The sequence below is a fragment of the Haliotis rufescens genome, unplaced genomic scaffold (genome assembly GCF_023055435.1).
Source record: "Haliotis rufescens isolate VD_foot unplaced genomic scaffold, xgHalRufe1.0.p SCAF_7, whole genome shotgun sequence".
Taxonomy (NCBI): domain Eukaryota; kingdom Metazoa; phylum Mollusca; class Gastropoda; order Lepetellida; family Haliotidae; genus Haliotis; species Haliotis rufescens.
This window is the reverse complement of record NW_025964361.1, coordinates 4521353-4539678: the sequence shown is the minus strand read 5'-3', so window position 1 is coordinate 4539678 and position 18326 is coordinate 4521353. Positions and strand designations below refer to the sequence as shown.

Here is an 18326-nt window from a genome sequence, read left to right as displayed (position 1 = left end):
ACATAAATAATCAGACAATAATCATTACTCGGACAACCAACGGCACTGGTGACCTAGTTGTCTAAAGAGGGTACTATGTGTGAATACCCATTTCTGGTGACCCCCTCCGTGATATTGTTGGAATATTGCTGAAAGTGGTGTAAAACCATACTCATTCACTCACTAGTTGTCTGAGGAGATGAAGTATGAAGTGCAGAGTTGTGTCCCTTGTGTGCTCCAGAATCTGATGATCTTGGGTTTGAATCCCAGATTTGCCCTGATTATTGTGGGGTTCACAAAGTGGTAATTGTCTTATGGTCTGCATCATTTCGGGTTGTCTTCCCACTTCAAGCTGTTCCACCGTGAGGCAAATAAAATTCTGCTCAAAGTTGCGTTAAACCAAACTCGCGCATACAGTATGCAGCTTCACTACCCTTCATGCTATGTGAACATCCTTTTACCCTGTTTAATTTGTACTTTGAATCAAATACCAACTATTACATGCCTAAAGGTACAACTTATTTGTGAGATTATGAAAGGACTGTTCTAATTGTGTGTAACTGTTGTACAGACACGAGAGGGCTCTGGAGGGCATCACAGTGTGCGGGGAGATCCGGAGCCAAGAGCGTTTCATCCCTATCATCATGGGGATGGGCATGAGGGACAACCTCCCTATGCAGGTACGTAACACTTCCACGACATCACTCAAACCTCCCTATGCAGGTACGTAACACTCCCACGACATCACTCAAACCTCCCTATGCAGGTACGTAACACTCCCACGACATCACTCAAACCTCCCAATGCAGGTACGTAACACTCCCACGACATCACTCAAACCTCCCTATGCAGGTACGTAACACTCCCACGACATCACTCAAACCTCCCTATGCAGGTACGTAACACTCCCACGACATCACTCAAACCTCCCAATGCAGGTACGTAACACTCCCACGACATCACTCAAACCTCCCTATGCAGGTACGTAACACTCCCACGACATCACTCAAACCTCCCAATGCAGGTACGTAACACTCCCACGACATCACTCAAACCTCCCTATGCAGGTACGTAACACTCCCACGACATCACTCAAACCTCCCAATGCAGGTACGTAACACTCCCACGACATCACTCAAACCTCCCTATGCAGGTACGTAACACTCCCACGACATCACTCAAACCTCCCTATGCAGGTACGTAACACTCCCACGACATCACTCAAACCTCCCAATGCAGGTACGTAACACTCCCACGACATCACTCAAACCTCCCTATGCAGGTACGTAACACTCCCACGACATCACTCAAACCTCCCAATGCAGGTCCTAACACTCCCACGACATCACTCAAACCTCCCAATGCAGGTACGTAACACTCCCACGACATCACTCAAACCTCCCTATGCAGGTACGTAACACTCCCACGACATCACTCAAACCTCCCTATGCAGGTACGTAACACTCCCACGACATCACTCAAACCTCCCTATGCAGGTACGTAACACACCCAAGACATCACTCAAACCTCCCTATGCAGGTATGTAACACACCCACGACATCACTCAAACCTCCCTATGCAGGTACGTAACACTCCCACAACATCACTCAAACCTCCCAATGCAGGTACGTAACACACCCATGACATCACTCAAACCTCCCTATGCAGGTACGTAACACTCCCACGACATCACTCAAACCTCCCAATGCAGGTACGTAACACACCCACGACATCACTCAAACCTCCCTATGCAGGTACGTAACAATGAGACTGTCCCCAGCTGGCCTTGTTGTAAGAGTTAACTAGTATGTTGATTGGGTGGTTAATTAACTAAAAGGAAATTGGTTGTTTAGACAACTAAAACTGGGAATGGGTGGTTAATTAACTAAACAACTATTGGTTGTTTAGTTCCTTAAAATGGGGAATTGGTGGTTAGTTAACTAGAAGGGGAATAGGTGGTTAGTTGACAACATGGGGATTGGGTGGTTACAGTGATAGCATGACAAGGCAGTGTTTGAAGTAATGGCTTCAGCACAAGAGGTCAGTTAGAAAATAAGTTTTAAAAGAGTCACCAAGATTTAAATGTGATGATCCAGGATCTCAAAAACTCCAAACACTGCCTCTTGTGTGTAATTTCCATTACAGCTGGTCGTGGGATCAGATCCCAGATACACCCTGCTTGATGTATGTCATTGATCCGAATGGCGGGGATCGATGCTCATGATGTCAATCACTGGATTGTCTGGTCCACTTGATTATATATACAGACCGCTGTCATATAGCTGGAATATTGCTGAGTGCGGTGTTGAACAACAAACTCACTCACTGATGAGCCCTGGTCTGTCAGCACGGTAACCAGCAGGTTTCATAGGGGGTAGAAAATACTAGGACCTGACTCAGTTAGGACGTCCCCCCATTGCATGAAATGCTGTTTATAGAAGCAAGTCGCATGCTTCATCGAGTGATGTCTCACTGTGCTGATCTATTCTTCCAGCTTGCCTGCATACAACTTGTCAATGCACTTGTGAGTACGCCGGACGACCTCGACTTCCGATTACATCTACGGAATGAAATCATGAGGACAGGCATGATCGACCTGATGCCGGTAAGTGTAATTGTCCACGGCTCCATTCCACAGCACGATCTATTCGCTGTAACGCTCATAAGTCTTATGTTGAAGTAAGGGAGTTATGCTAAGATTGTTTTGGGGAACAGGGTCCAGGGGAGATAATTCTAACTAAAACACCAAAACCTTAACGATAATGTCAATTTGAATATATTGGTGTTTGTATCAATCAATCAATCAATCAATCAATCAATCAATCAATCAATCAATCAATCAATCAATCAATCAATCAATCAATCAATCAATCAATCAATCAATCAATCAATCAATCAATCAATCAATGCCATGTTGAGCCATCTCCCTCACTCACTGTTGACTGTTTCAGACACTAGATGGGCAGACGGACGATGAGGTAAAGACACAGGTCCAGATCTTCCATGAACACAAAGATGAAGATGCTGAAGAGTTCTCTCACAGATACGACAACGTCCACATGGAGATAGAATATCCTTGATCAGTTTGCGACTTTACATACCAGCCACTGAAGCCGAAGCCTTTATCTGATTTTGGTCCAGTAAACTTTGTTGATAACAGTCACTGTGGTCAGAAATATCTTACCGAAAATGTTACTGAAAGACAAGTTCAGGCTAGTGGACTGAAATTGTGTTTTGCACAGACTGTAGTATGTATCTTCATGGTACAGCGGACCTGTAAAGATCCGGGATAGAATAGGTCTTCAGCAACTCATGCTTGCCGTAAGAGGCGACTAACAGGATCGGGTGGTCAGGCTCGCTGACTTGGTTGCAGCATGTCATCGATCCCAATTGCATGGATCGATGCTCATGATATCAATCACTGGATTTTCTGGTCCAGACTTGATAATTTACAGACCGTCGTCATAAAGCTGGAATATTGCTGAGTGCTGCGTTAAACAACAAATAACCAGTAGAAGCAGTAGATGTTAATTGTGACACAGTGCAGTCTTGTTGGATGTGCAGGAGAAAATAATAACATATAACATAACTCTTTTGTTGTAATTATCTCTTTCAAATTGTAGCACCCTCTTCTCAACCCGCGCCAGACACCTTCCCCCAGACACCCCCCCACAGACACACACCCAAAACAAAATGAATAAAAAACATGTGACTTGAGGTAGTGATCAAGGGGAGATAATTCAAATACATTTTCATTACAGAGATGGGTGCAAATAGGCTTTCTGTGGCCCAGTTGGTCTAATATCTGCAACAACTACTACTGCAACATTTCTGATAAACCATTATTATTCTGATTAGCTGATTTAGTTTTGTAGTTGTCAATACAATTCATACTTTTGAAATTAGTTTCATCAGCAGAGCTCCAGATAAGCTGTGTATCTGCGTAAAATATGCATCAGAAATGCAGAAATATGCAGTAAAATAAAATCCAAGTGTATCAAATACGCAACGAACATTACAGATACGCTACAAAAATAAAACTTGTGCGTATCATAAAAATATTGTGAAATAACCCTGCGTATTCGATTAGCAAATCAACAACTTATTTTGAAATTATAAACGGGCATTCCGTCAACTTTGCCAAACTCCACGATGACAGTTACATCATGATCATTTGCCATCACACTTTCTTGTGGAAGTGTCGTGGTATTTTTGAGTCCTATAAAGCTCTCGAACCCACACGACACCAGTTTGCAGGGACTAGATGAATAGTGTTTTTAAATATTTAACTTAAATACCCACATGTGTAAAAACTAGTGGGTAACAGAAATTTGAATACCCGGATAGAATTACTGATACCCAATGATTTTAAAATGCATGGGTAAAATACCCACAACACCAAAAGCTTATCTGGAGCTCTGATCAGAAATGTATGGTTGTGAACGATTTTTGAATCATTATGTCAAATACGGTATATTACATATTTTGTTACATACCCTGTAAAATTAACTATTTAATGGTTTCATTGTCGGAGCAGTATCAACAACTGTAGAAAGCATAAAAAAGGCCAAAGAAACGTAAACAACATGTTGATGTGACCCAGTTACTTTGTACTTCTTATTTTTGTGGATGTTTTAAGTAAATAATCACAGACATTGTCACATAGTTATACTTGTCAGGAGTTAGAGTGATGCAATTTATATCATAATAAAACATCATTCATGCAAATGGTGATTTATTAAAAAGCAAAAAAAAACATGACTAATTTTCAATCCCAATGATCTCAGATGTTCCCTCTATGATAGGTGGGCATGTCTGTCGTGGTTGTCTTGGGTTACTTCCCCTGTTGTCTCCAGACGATAGGACTGCTACAGGCTCACTCACTCACTCACTCACTCACTCACTCATGTCTGTCGTGATTGTCCTGGGTTACTTCCCCTGTTGTCTCCAGACGATAGGACTGCTACAGGCTCACTCACTCACTCACTCATGTCTGTCGTGGTTGTCCTGGGTTACTTCCCCTGTTGTCTCCAGACGATAGGACTGCTACAGGCTCACTCACTCACTCACTCACTCACTCACTCACTCACTCACTCACTCATGTCTGTCGTGGTTGTCCTGGGTTACTTCCCCTGTTGTCTCCAGACGATAGGACTGCTACAGGCTCACTCACACACTCACTCACTCACTCACTCACTCACTCATGTCTGTCGTGGTTGTCCTGGGTTACTTCCCCTGTTGTCTCCAGACGATAGGACTGCTACAGGCTCACTCACTCGGTCACTCACTCACTCACTCATGTCTGTCGTGGTTGTCCTGGGTTACTTCCCCTGTTGTCTCCAGACGATAGGACTGCTACAGGCTCACTCACTCACTCACTCACTCACTCACTCACTCATGTCTGTCGTGGTTGTCCTGGGTTACTTCCCCTGTTGTCTCCAGACGATAGGACTGCTACAGGCTCACTCACTCACTCACTCACTCACTCACTCACTCACTCACTCACTCACTCACTCATGTCTGTCGTGGTTGTCCTGGGTTACTTCCCCTGTTGTCTCCAGACGATAGGACTGCTACAGGCTCACTCACTCACTCACTCACTCACTCACTCACTCACTCACTCATGTCTGTCGTGGTTGTCCTGGGTTACTTCCCCTGTTGTCTCCAGACGATAGGACTGCTACAGGCTCACTCACTCACTCACTCACTCACTCACTCACTCACTCATGTCTGTCGTGGTTGTCTTGGGTTACTTCCCCTGTTGTCTCTAGAAGATAGGACTGCTACAGGCTCACTCACTCACTCACTCACTCACTCACTCACTCACTCACCATGATTTGATGTAATCTCCTTAACTGCCTCACCGATTCCGGCCAGTGCTTCGAACTGATTGCTGCTTCCATCAAGGACACCGTGTCGGAGCCCTACTTCCTGTCAATCCTGCAGCACCTGCTGACTATCCGAGATGACCTGTACTCCAGGTGAGCTCAACAACAGGAAATAAATAGTGATTAGGGTAGCTGTGATATTGTACCTAGTAGGGCTTGGACAAGTCCAAATTGACTACCCTGGTACCTACTCCCCTATTTCCCAACCCTCCCCGAGTTCCCGCTGTAGGTCTCAAGGTACAAAATGTCCGATAGGGAATTGTTTGACCAGAGACCTGATAAAAAGTATTCAGGTACACTGTAAAATGATCTGGTCATGCATAACTGAACTTGACTGAAGCTTTATCTTTATTCAAAAATATATGTCAGAAGGAATGCGTGAATAGTCCGAAAGAAATATGAACATTCGTGACCTTTAGTGTATTCACGGAGTTCTTGATAATTTTTGTCATTAAACAACATATTACGTGACTAACCACGGGTCCAGGCAGTCCTGTGGGTACCCGGGTCCGACTGAGCACCAACACGAGCTGAGGACCCGAGTTACCTGTCCCAGCCCAAGTAGCTCTGTACTGCAGCGCTATCACGATTCAGCATCTACAAATTCGCTAATTTACATAACTACAAACCTCTCTTCCAATAACGTCCTTATAGAGTCTGATGCTCATTATGCCATTAGAAGCTGTGTCCCATTAAGTAAACATTAAGAAATATGAAGATATGTGAAGATATGTTTATTCCCCCTTGTTTCCAAACCATTTACCTATAAATGAATCACTATATACAGTGGAACCCTGTTGTCTTGAACACGGAAGTGACACTCATGAAAATATTAACTTTGTCAGGTCACTGGATAAGATTGACAACATATTTAGTTCGAAAATAGGAATATCCTTTGTATCATAGATAGCAAAATGGTTTATTACACAGTTATTTTCTTTTTCATGTGACAGACCCCAGTATTACAAACTCATAGAGGAGTGTGTCACCCAGATAGTGCTGCATAAGAGTGGCGTGGATCCCGACTTCCGGCACACCAAGAGATTTGAAATAGATGTCGAACCTCTTCTAAGTAAGTTTGTCAGACAAAGGAATGTTCTTTCATCAAATGCCGACCCCTGGGGGAGTCCGAGTTGGAGAGACCACCTCCAGTGGTAGAGCATCCGCCCAGAGAGCGGAAGGTCCGGGGTTTGATCCCAGGCCTCGTCATATCAAAAGACATCAAGAGATGGTACTTGTAGTTGCCCTGTCTGGCGCTCAGCTTTAAGGGGCTGAAACAAGGAATGGTCGGCTCGGAGTCAGTGTACTGTGTCTAAGTGGGGTATTCATGTTAAACTGCGGCATGGTATCTCAGTGGGCTAACATGTAAATCGGCATTAGTCCGGACTAGTACAAGCAGCGACACACACGTGCATGCACGTCGCTATATAAGTGCAATAATCTTGGACGCGACATTAAACCCCATTTCACCTCACCTCACCGAGAGGTGAATTAGAGAAGTACTCACAACAACCCATGCTGGTCGTATGGGGCGATGGATGTCAACTTCTTTATTATGTGGAACTCAATGTTTTGGTGTATACTCTTACTCCTTCATCAGGTGAATAAATGCTTTGAGGCAGAAAACATGAGTACCTGTAAGAACAACAAAAGTAATCAGATAACAAAGGTGGATTCTTAAAAGGGAAGCCAATAGATAATTGGCGTTGCTTTGTGATTAGCAATGGACAAATGGAAGAAGTTGACATCCATAAGTTCTCTTCCTTACTTTTGTGATTAATCTGGAAGTGACCGAGATGCTAAAAGTTTGTATGGACTCCATAGTGTGGAGGTTTTCTACTCAGTCAAATCAGTTTTGTCCATAAAAAACAGGTTCTACAAATTCAATACCAGCTTAAACTGATTTGTGTGGCTGCATTAGTTTAATTTTATGAAAACGAAACTGTGGCAAATACTTTGTAATGTCTAGGAATTGTCTGTGCTGCCTGTCCCCAACCCTCTAGAAAAACTGTACTGTAAAGGAAGGCCAATGTTATGATGTTTAAACTCATACAACCATTGATCACAATTCCAAAAGAGGCTATGACCTCCTTGAACTTCCAACACTGGTACTTTTACTTGCAGGTAGTTTATCGGAGAAGTCCAAGTTTGAGGACTCCAATGTGAATATCGGGGAGATGAACACAAAGCTGGAGGCAGCACTGACGGCCAAGCAGGAGTCGGAGGCCAAGGCCACGAGTCTGGACGAGAAGATCAAGGGATATGAGCAGGAGCTGGCTCAACTCAAAGAAAAGGTACAATAGTAATGTCATGAAGTTTCTCTTTGAAAGGTGAACTTCATTCACTTGATAGACAATGTAACTTTATGGAATCATTATCAGTAGAATTATTGGGTGCCTCACGCTGGCAGTGTGCATTCGAAACCCGGATGGGACTCAACCCAACAAAGTACTAGAATTTGTACTTACTGAAAATATGACATTTGTTACGGTACTATTATTGTCAGGTGTAACTATTATTAAGTAAGATTTTCATCCCTGCCCTCGTCACAACCAAGCATGACATTTGTGCTCAAGCACCTACTGATGGGTGGCTCAGTTGTTTAAGGTGGACCCGTGAAGATGCGACTTACGGGATCGGGTGGTCAGACTCGCTGACTTGATTGATGCATGTCATCAACCCCAATCGCCTGGATCATTGCTCATGAGGTCAATCACTGGATTATCTGGTCCAGACTCGATTATTTACAGACCGCCGTCATATAGCTGGAATATTGCTGAGTGCGGCGTTAAACAACAAACCAACCAACCAATCCTGTCATGTAACTGGAAAACTGTTTAAAGTGGCACTAAACCCAACTTCCTCACTCTCTCTCCTACAGATAAAGAAAATCATTATGTGTAATGTGTTCTGTCTCTGTTTGATAAAAGACATTATATACATCATCCTACCGACCATTCTTGTTCCATTTAATATACATCTGTTGTCGGTTAATGTATACAGATGCTCTGAACATTTTGTGTGACAAACTATAGTATAAAATATATGATGTAACTTTGTCACTAATGTCATATTTGGGATAGCACTTTCTTAGTAAAGTACAAATGAAATTTTGCCATGTACAGAATTTTTACTTCACTAAGAAAGTGTTATCCCAAATATAACATTTGTTACATTTGACTGTTTTCTGAATGACATTGTGACCTATCTTGTTGTTTCTCCTAGTGTCCCAGTGTTTATCGTTATTTGTCTTTGATTTCATTGAATACACAATGCCATTTAGAAAGTGGTCAAATGTAACAAATGTTATATTGGGATAACACGTTCTTAGTAAAGTACAGATTCTAGTACTTTTTTTGGTTGAGTCCCGTCCGGGATTCGAACCCACACTTGCCAGAGTGAGGCACCTAATCGCCAGCACACAAAGTCAGCGATCTAACCCACTCAGCCACCGAGGCTTCCACAAAAATGAAAGTCCGACAACTGGTAGTCTAGATAACGTACTTTGAGCACCCCTCTGACAAGTGTAAATTGGCACGGCTGGCTCCCATGGCCGAAAGCTATGAATACACAATGGTTGAGTACCGTCCGGGATTCGAACCCACCCACCAGAGTGAGGACTCAACCCAAAAAAGTACTAGAATCTGTACTTTACTTAGAAAGTGTTATCCCAAATGAATGTTTGTATTTGGAACATGTCATTTAAGTAACATGAACTGACTTTGAGTGTGATTGTTTATTATCTTTCTGTTTCACAGATTTCTCAGGGAATAGGGACAGTTGTGAGCAGTGCACTGAACAAGGGGCCTGGTGGTGGCCCTCCCCCACCCCCAGGGGGTGGCCCGCCCCCACCCCCTCCTCCCCCTCCCCCACCTGGTGGAGGTCCACCACCCCCACCTCCTCCTCCACCCCCTCCTGGTGGTGGCCCACCACCACCTCCGCCCCCACCCCCTCCAGGTGGGGGACCTCCTCCGCCCCCACCCCCTCCCGGGGCGCCCCGACCACCCGGAGCTTTCAGTCCCCCTGGCGCCCCCTCTCCCCCAACAAACGTACTACCATTTGGCATGCAGCCCAAGAAGAAATACTCTACAAATACACAGACCAAGAGGTTGAACTGGAACAAGGTGAGTTGAGCTTTAAAACTTGTAACACAGGCTTCTTGTTAAATATATACCGTATTCGACGTAATAAGCGCCCCACTCTAATAAGCGCCCTTGGCGATATTAGCTAATATATTGGCTAGTGAACAATCCCAATTAGCGTCCCTTCCGATTGACCAATGTACACAAGACTTATTTATTCGTGTATTATACGCACTCGTGTGTTATATGTACCCTTAATTATGGGCAATTAAATTCTGGAAAAATATATCTGTCGTATATAAACATTTCAGGGTGTCAGCATAGACCACAAAATTTACGTTCACCATTTACCAAAATAATATTCTAATAAGAGCCCCTTATTTCTAATTTTGAGAGTGCCCTGGGCGCTTATTACGTCGAATACGGTACTTGTTAGGGGTTTCCAAGGTTAAAAGATCCACGTAACCAGTGCATGTTACATTAACAGACTTAGGAGAATCAGTGCGAACACTGCATAACTTCGGACCTGTTCCAAGAAGTGATCTTAGCATTATGATGATTATAGTAGCCATAAATAATAAAAATATGTGTACTTGTTGTGCATTAGACTCCATAGACAAGCTGCATGCTGCAAGCGCTAACATTTTTACCCTACTCAATGGATCATTTCAAGATGCCTGTGAGGTGCTAGAATGTTAAATGACACATTACCATCTCTTCCTACCGGGTACCCATTCATTGATGGGTGAACAGAGTACATTCACATTCGATTCCCCACATGGGTACAATATTGCTGGACTATTGTTAAAAGCAGGGCAAACCATGTTGGCGCTACAGATATTACAACTCCATACACTAACATAGACATAGTTGTGGCACAAAATAACTTTAAGGTGTGCAGAGAATTACACTTTGTATGTTATCTTGCTAAGGTGAATGCACGTGTGTTGGACAAAGACTCTCTGTGGGTGAAGATATCGGAAGAAGCATTTGAAAGTGACATTTTGTTCAAGGATCTTGAAGAATGCTTTGCTGTGAAAGCACCAGGTGAATATGCCGGTCTCTCTAACATTACTGAAACCGACTTACCTATAAGTCAGCCACAAGTCATCCATTCGTCAGTTGACCTAAAAGGTCTCACCTTATCAGTTGTCAATTATAACACTTGTTTGTCTTCAGTTAATATCCTCTTCTTTCTGCATTTAGAATATTAGTATCCCCTACCACAAAGTGGAAAGGGGATATAGGAATGGGTGCTGTCCGTCTGTCTGTCATGTTTCATTTCCCGAGCAGAACTCAAAAACCAGGAGAGATATCTTAACCAAACTTGGCACATACATAGGTCAAGTGTTGAACTAATGCCTTTTGATAGTTTGGGATTTTTGACGAATTTATTTTCGAGTTTCCATAGCAATGACTTTGACTGAAAATGGCGGTAGTGCTCCAGAGCAGATGTTGAAAACCATACAATATTTCTTGCCATTCTGCACAACCAGACATGTCATATTGGTGGGGAGTATTTCATGTTTCTCTTTCTTGCAGCGAAGAAAGAGACAAGTGAAAATGTGGACATCAAACCAAAGAAGAAGTCGAAAGAATTGCGTGTGCTGGATCCTAAAGCAGGACAGAATCTGTGTAAGCTGCACTTAATAGCACTTACTTAGTAATCTTTGGAAGTCACACATGATAGCATTTACTGTATGATCCCCCATGGGTAAGAATAGGTCCCCAGTATCCCGTATTTGATGCAAGTGCCAACTGAAGAGATTCGCTCGTCAGTGCAGTGACTTGGCTTTCAGTCTTTGGTTTGCCTGGTCAAGACTTGATTATTTCCAAAGTCTAATTTTTCTGACAACACTTACTTTATGATCAAACTTTCTCAGTTCTTATCCTTATTAGAAATTGAGAACAACAAAATAATTTACACTTGACAAGAGGACCAGGTGATGGACAGCGTTAAAAGTACAAGTCTAGCCCCACCTCCAAGACTAGGTACATACCTAAACATTGTTCTGTCTGCAACAGCTATCCTCCTGGGGTCGATCAAGGTGCCATATAAGGAAATAAAGCGGCGGATCCTGGCCATTGATGATGAGAACTTGTCGGAAGCCATGTTGGAACAACTGCTGAAGTACATGCCTACGCCGGAGCAGATGAACCAGATCGCCAGTATGAAGGACCAGTATAACGATCTCGCAGAACCCGAACAGTTCGCGGTGGAGGTAGGAAGCAGTTCACTCCCCTCTGCATGATGCATGTTTCACTGTTGTCAAACTACTGTTAGTCCTGATAGTGGCAATCTGGAAACACTTCCTTCAGTTTGCAGTGTCCATGATTTGTTAATCAGGAACATGCTTGTGCTTACAAAGTGTATTTTGGAGACAAACAAATGGAAAAGTTATTGATACCATTTTGACATTTTATTTATGAGCACAACATCAGTGGTAACAGTCAGGTGTCATTGATGCTTAGGGTCGTGGACAATTGTGATGAGTCGATAGTTCGATAGTTAATCCCTGATGGTGACCACCCTTTGACAGTACACGTCAGCTGGGAATGTTGCTGCATCCAGGACCAGATTATACTTTGCAAATTTTTTAACTTATCCTATCTCACACTATGCATATGTATTTTTTCTTCGATCCTATGTGGAAACATGCTTGAACCAAGTTTCTAAAACAAAAACATTCACCCGAACACTCTAAGAAAGAGAATGAGTTGGTTTAAAGATGCATTGGTCACAGCTTGGAAGATTATCGTGCATGAGAGCACGTAATAGACCCAGTTGTTGGTTGGAACTTTAGAGATGCTGGGGTGTGTTCTGGTGAATGTTTTTGATTTTCATGCTGGAAACATGGTTCAAGTATGTTTCCACGTAGGATCAAAGTAAAAGGTAGATCTGCATAGTTTGAGATAGGATAAGTATATAAATACATATGCACAGTGTGAGATAGGATAAGTATATAAATACATATGCATTGTGTGAGATAGGATAAGTATATAAATACATATGCATTGTGTGAGATAGGATAAGTATATAAATATACAAATTATACTAAAATTTCCAAGCTGCTGCGTCACAACCCAAGGAAATCCCAGGTTGTAGCAGGTGCCCAGCAACCTATGCTTGTTGTAAGAGGTGACTATGTGGATCAGGTGGTTTGATGACTTGTGTTATTGTGTGTCATTATACCCCAGTGTTGTGGGAAACTGCTAATGCCAGTCACTGGACACCACTTTATTGACAAACCGCTGCCACTGAGCTGAAATACTGCTGAGTGTTCATTAAACTTTGAACAAACAAAAATCATTCACCAATCTCTCTCCTTCACAGATGTCGACTATCAAGCGAATCACTCCTCGTCTCACCTCCATGCTGTTCAAGATGAGATTTTCTGAGATTGTGGCTGACATTAAGCCTGTGAGTTGGCTTCTAACATATTTGGCCTTTCGGTACTCACAATATTGACTATTACTTAAATTTTTAACTTTATGCTAAATATTGTTGAAAAATTATACGTTCTGCTGGTTGCTCATTAGCAAAGCGGAGGGTATCAAAGCATTTCGTAAAAAAGTAAAAAAGTTGTAAAACTCTGGCACCGGTTAGCAAAACTTTACCATAATTCATTTCCTAAGAACAAATTTGTCTTTATTCTTTCTTGCTGTCATTTATTACAGCTTTGCCCAACTTTGTTAATGAAAAAGTTCTTTGTTAAGTTAGAACTTAAGTCTATGTTTTCTTCATGGTACGTGTACGAAGCTGTTGCTGCAAATGGCGTAAGTTGTCTAAAACTCCAACCTTGTTTCCAGGACTTGGTGGCAGCAACAGAGGCGTGTGAAGAAGTGAAGAACAGTAAGAAGTTCGCCCGTCTGCTGGAATTCATCCTCGTCATCGGCAACTACCTCAACGCCGGCTCTCGGAATGCACAATCACTTGGCTTTGAGATCAGCTTCCTCAGCAAGGTATGTGGCTTGATTGCATTAAGGTTCTGTAGGATAGAGCTGTAGTGGTCCCAGGACAACTGTAGGTGTCCCAGGACAGAACTGTAGGGGTCCCAGGACAGAGCTGTAGGGGTCCCAGGACAGAGCTGTACGGTTCCCAGGACAGAGCTGTAGGGGTCCCAGGACAGAGCTGTAGGGGTCCCAGGACAGAGCTGTAGGGTTCCCAGGACAGAGCTGTAGGTCTGCCAGGACAGAGCTGTAGGGTTCCCAGGACAGAGCTGTAGGGTTCCCAGGACAGAGCTGTAGGTCTGCCAGGACAGAGCTGTAGGGTTCCCAGGACAGAGCTGTAGGGTTCCCAGGACAGAGCTGTAGGTGACCCAGGACAGAGCTGTAGGTGACCCAGGACAGAACTGTAGGCTTATGATCATCATAGTGCTAAGGATGTTTCGTACAATGGCACACTGGAGCAGAGGATTCCATGCTTGTATCAAGAGTAAGCTACAATGAGAATTGGGGACTAGAATGTCCCATGACAGTATGGATTGCTGGTGCAGCTGGAATATTGCTGACTGTGGAATAAATAAACTTCACATTCCCTGTATTAAGAAAATAATTATTTTTTTGTTTGGGGCACAGTCGCCCAGTTGTCTTAGATGCTGCAATTCGCTGTGCAGAGATACAATCCTCAAATCCATGATCATATCAGTGGTATACCTGTGCTCAACATCAAGTTGACACACTTTAAAGTAGCCTTAAACTCACTCACTCACTCACTCACTATTTTACCTCTCTCCAAGTGGAGATTTTGATGAAGAATAGATGGAATCCTGAAAATGAAACAGTGGGTCGTGTTACTTGCTTAAGACTTGCATGTACTATGTATATGCCACTGACTGTCACATGTTCTCCCAGTTGGACAACACCAAGTCTCAGGATGGGAAGACAACTCTGATGCACTTCCTGGCACAGACAGTTGAAGAGAAACACCCAGACCTAGTTGGCTTCATGGAGGAGCTGACACACACGGAGAAGGCAGCTCGAGGTAGGTACACAGGGTCCGAAAGTGTGATGGCTGAACTGTCCCATGTGAATTAATAAAATACCGTATTTTACATAATAAGCGCCCACGGCGCTCTCATAATTTACTTTAGATATTAGTGGTGTAACGATACATGGAACTATCGATTGATTGCAATTGCTTGTCTCACGATAGTATACTATCGATTGCAACTTGTAACAATCGATACTATTGGCGATAGTTTGTCTAACTATTGATAGTTTCGATAGTTAATTTGTTTGGTACATTTACTTTCTTAAAAAACATAGAAACAACTCCTATGATCATCTAACCTCTCTCATGCTTTCGTTTGGATTGCACTACTTTGTCTGCTTGATTTAGAGTTACGTCCCTTAGCTACTCGTCGCTAGGCAACATTGACAAGATGGCGGACGCCACATGTCAGTTTGAAATTGTCACCAATAAGGCAGGCAAATCGTGGGTATGGGACCATTTTGGCTTTGTCAAAACGCAAAATGAGACAGACAAACACAAAGTAAGTTGTAGAATCTGTCGGATAATTCTAAAGTATTCAGGAAATACTACTTATCTGACCGACCACTTGACAAGACGGCACCCAGATATTCGTCCATGTGAAAAAGGGGGGATCAAATACTAGTCATTCTATCACATTCATTCACATTGGTGCTGAAACACTGCAGTAAACTAAGACTTTACCAGTTACATGAAGTGAAATTTTGTATTAAAATATTTTTGAGAGGTCAATTTGAACTTGTTTTCTTTTCATTTCTTGTTTTCTTTACAAATAGTATCAGAAAGTTATAATTATTTTGATGGTGTCAGTCAAAATGCTGAAATATATGCTGCTCAAGCCTGCTATAATTGCAAGTGAAAACTATCGCAATAGTATTGCAATAGTAGGGCCACTATCGCAATAGTATCGCAATAGTTGTTTTAACTATCGCAATAGTATCGCAATAGTCAAAAATGCCTCAATAGTCACCCTTATTAGATATACTCTTCCAGAATTTAATTGCCTATAATTAAGGGTGCATATAACACACGAGTGTGTATTATACATGAATAAATTAAAGTCTTGTGTACACTGATCAATCGGAAAGGGTGCTAATTGGGATTGTTCACTTGCCAATATATTAGCAAATATCGCTGGGGGCGCTTATTACATTGAATACGGTAATTTGCTAACTGACTCGCTGAGCCGGACGGTTGGGTAGCCAAGTGGTTTAAACATTGGCTCGTCACGCCGAAGTTTGATTCCCCACGTTGGTGCAATGTTTGAAGCCAATAACTGTTTGTTTCAGTGTCCGACTCGGGGCTAAAGTCACAGACTGGTGTGACTCAATGGGCCATTGAATGTTTGTTTCAGTGTCCGACTCGGGGCTTAAGTCACAGACTGGTGTGACTCAATGGGCCATGACTGTTTGTTTCAGTGTCTGACTCGGGGCTAAAGTCACAGACTGGTATGACTCAATGGGCCATTGACTGTTTGTTTCAGTGTCCGACTCGGGGCTAAAGTCACAGACTGGTGTGACTCAATGGGCCATGACTGTTTGTTTCAGTGTCCGACTCGGGCTAAAGTCACAGACTGGTATGAATCAATGGGCCACTGAATGTTTGTTTCAGTGTCCGACTCGGGGCTAAAGTCACAGACTGGTATGACTCAATGGGCCATGACTGTTTGTTTCAGTGTCTGACTCGGGGCTAAAGTCACAGACTGGTATGACTCAATGGGCCATGAATATTTGTTTCAGTGTCCAACCTAGGGCTAAAGTCACAGACTGGTATAACTCAATGGGCCATGACTGTTTGTTTCAGTGTCTGACGAGACGCTGCAGAAGAACCTGAAGCAGATGGAGAAGCAGGTGAAGCAGCTGGACATCGACATCAAGAACATCAGCAAGACGAGTTCTGAGGGAGACAGGTTCGCTGAGGTCATGGAGATATCCTTTTGTTGCAACAGTTGATTTCCGCTGAATCAGTTCGGCCATGGATGTTTGTTTCCAGGTCTATGAAAGCTTCAAGATTATTGTTGTGGGTACAAAATGTATTCCCTGTGACAAATGTTTTCACTATTTGTTATATTTTTCACAAAACTGTCTGGTCTCGAGTGAAAGTATTAACTGACTTGAAGTTTGACCATTTCATTCAGCAAGGTTATATTTAAACACTACTTTAATTTCTTGTGTGTGTGGTGTGGTGTGGTGTGGTGTGGTGTGGTGTGGTGTGGTGTGGTGTGGTGTGGTGTGGTGTGGTGTGGTGTGGTGTGGTGTGGTGTGGTGTGGTGTGGTGTGGTGTGGTGTGGTGTGGTGTGGTGTGGTGTGGTGTGTGGTGTGGTGTGTGGCGTGGCGTGTGGCGTGGCGTGGCGTGTGGTGTGGTGTGTGTGTTGTGTGTGTTCGTGCGTGCGCAATAAAAGAGTTAGGAATCATAATTTTTTGGGGATCAAAATATCCCCTAAAATATTCATGTTTACAGTATATATATTTATACAAATGACTGGATGAACTGTTTTGCAGTACAATGAGATTATTTGGGTGCATAAATAAAAGGAAGGATAAAAAAGGTGTATGAAGAATAGATATTTTAATGGAAGGGAAACTGAAGAGCCTGCATTGATATCGATGAACATGGTACAAGGATTTATTGTTTTCTGAAATCTTGAAGTCTTTCATGTTTCTTTCACAGAGGAAATATATGTTTGTACATGACTGATGTCTGTTTTCCTTGACTCCATCACGTGTTCATTAAAGTTGCCAGCGAGCAGCACGACGTCCTCAGTACGATGTATAAGAAGCTGGACTCCCTGTTTAAGGAGCTGGCGAAGTATCTGTGCTTCGACACCAAGAAATACTCAGTTGAAGATTTCTTTGGAGACCTAAAAAATTTCAAAGAATCGTTTAATGTAAGTTGGCTTTGGATTTTGGAATTGCAAGTGGACTTGCAAGTGGACTTGCATATATAAGAGTTGTTCGAATATTGGGACTTGTCATTTCTTTTTGTGGAGGTCGACTCCCTGGCTGAGTAGAAGCATCTGCCTGGAGAGAGTATAAGGTCGATGGTTCGTTCCCCGGCCTCATCATACGAAAATATGTTAAAAGATGGTACTTGTTGTTACCCTGTCCGTTGCTAGTCATTAAGGGGACTGGTCGGCTTAGAGTCCGTAAACTGTGTCTGAGTGGGGTATCCTTCTTAATTTGTAGCATGGTATCTCAGTGGGCTAGTACTATAAAACAGGCATGTCTCTATATAAGGGCAATATTCTTGGACACAATGTGGGACCTCATTTCACCTCTGTGGGGTAGGTTTTGTAATAAGGGGAAATTACTTGTGCGAGGCTGATAATATATTACATGTAATATATGAGGTATGTTTTTTTTTTAATGTGTTTGTGTTTTGGTT

General features: G+C 42.8%; 1 protein-coding gene across 6 annotated transcripts in view; it reads left to right on the top strand.

Annotated features, from left to right (window-relative positions):
• LOC124118433 (protein diaphanous homolog 2-like) overlaps nt 1-18326 on the top strand; it is a 108548-nt gene that overhangs the window by 73362 nt on the left and 16860 nt on the right. For all 6 annotated transcript variants that reach the window (XR_007219050.1, XM_048387855.1, XM_048387854.1 and 3 more), the window contains exons 8-22: nt 551-659; nt 2474-2584; nt 2931-3049; nt 5844-5960; nt 6821-6939; nt 7992-8161; nt 9626-9991; nt 10882-10996; nt 11492-11584; nt 11975-12171; nt 13284-13370; nt 13760-13912; nt 14804-14933; nt 16746-16870; nt 17665-17829. Coding sequence is in view for 5 of the 6 variants with exons in the window: in XM_048387855.1 (XP_048243812.1) it covers nt 551-659; nt 2474-2584; nt 2931-3049; nt 5844-5960; nt 6821-6939; nt 7992-8161; nt 9626-9991; nt 10882-10996; nt 11492-11584; nt 11975-12171; nt 13284-13370; nt 13760-13912; nt 14804-14933; nt 16746-16870; nt 17665-17829 (2176 nt within the window). In the remaining variant the exon portion in view is untranslated. The remainder of the gene's footprint in view (nt 1-550; nt 660-2473; nt 2585-2930; nt 3050-5843; nt 5961-6820; nt 6940-7991; nt 8162-9625; nt 9992-10881; nt 10997-11491; nt 11585-11974; nt 12172-13283; nt 13371-13759; nt 13913-14803; nt 14934-16745; nt 16871-17664; nt 17830-18326) is intronic.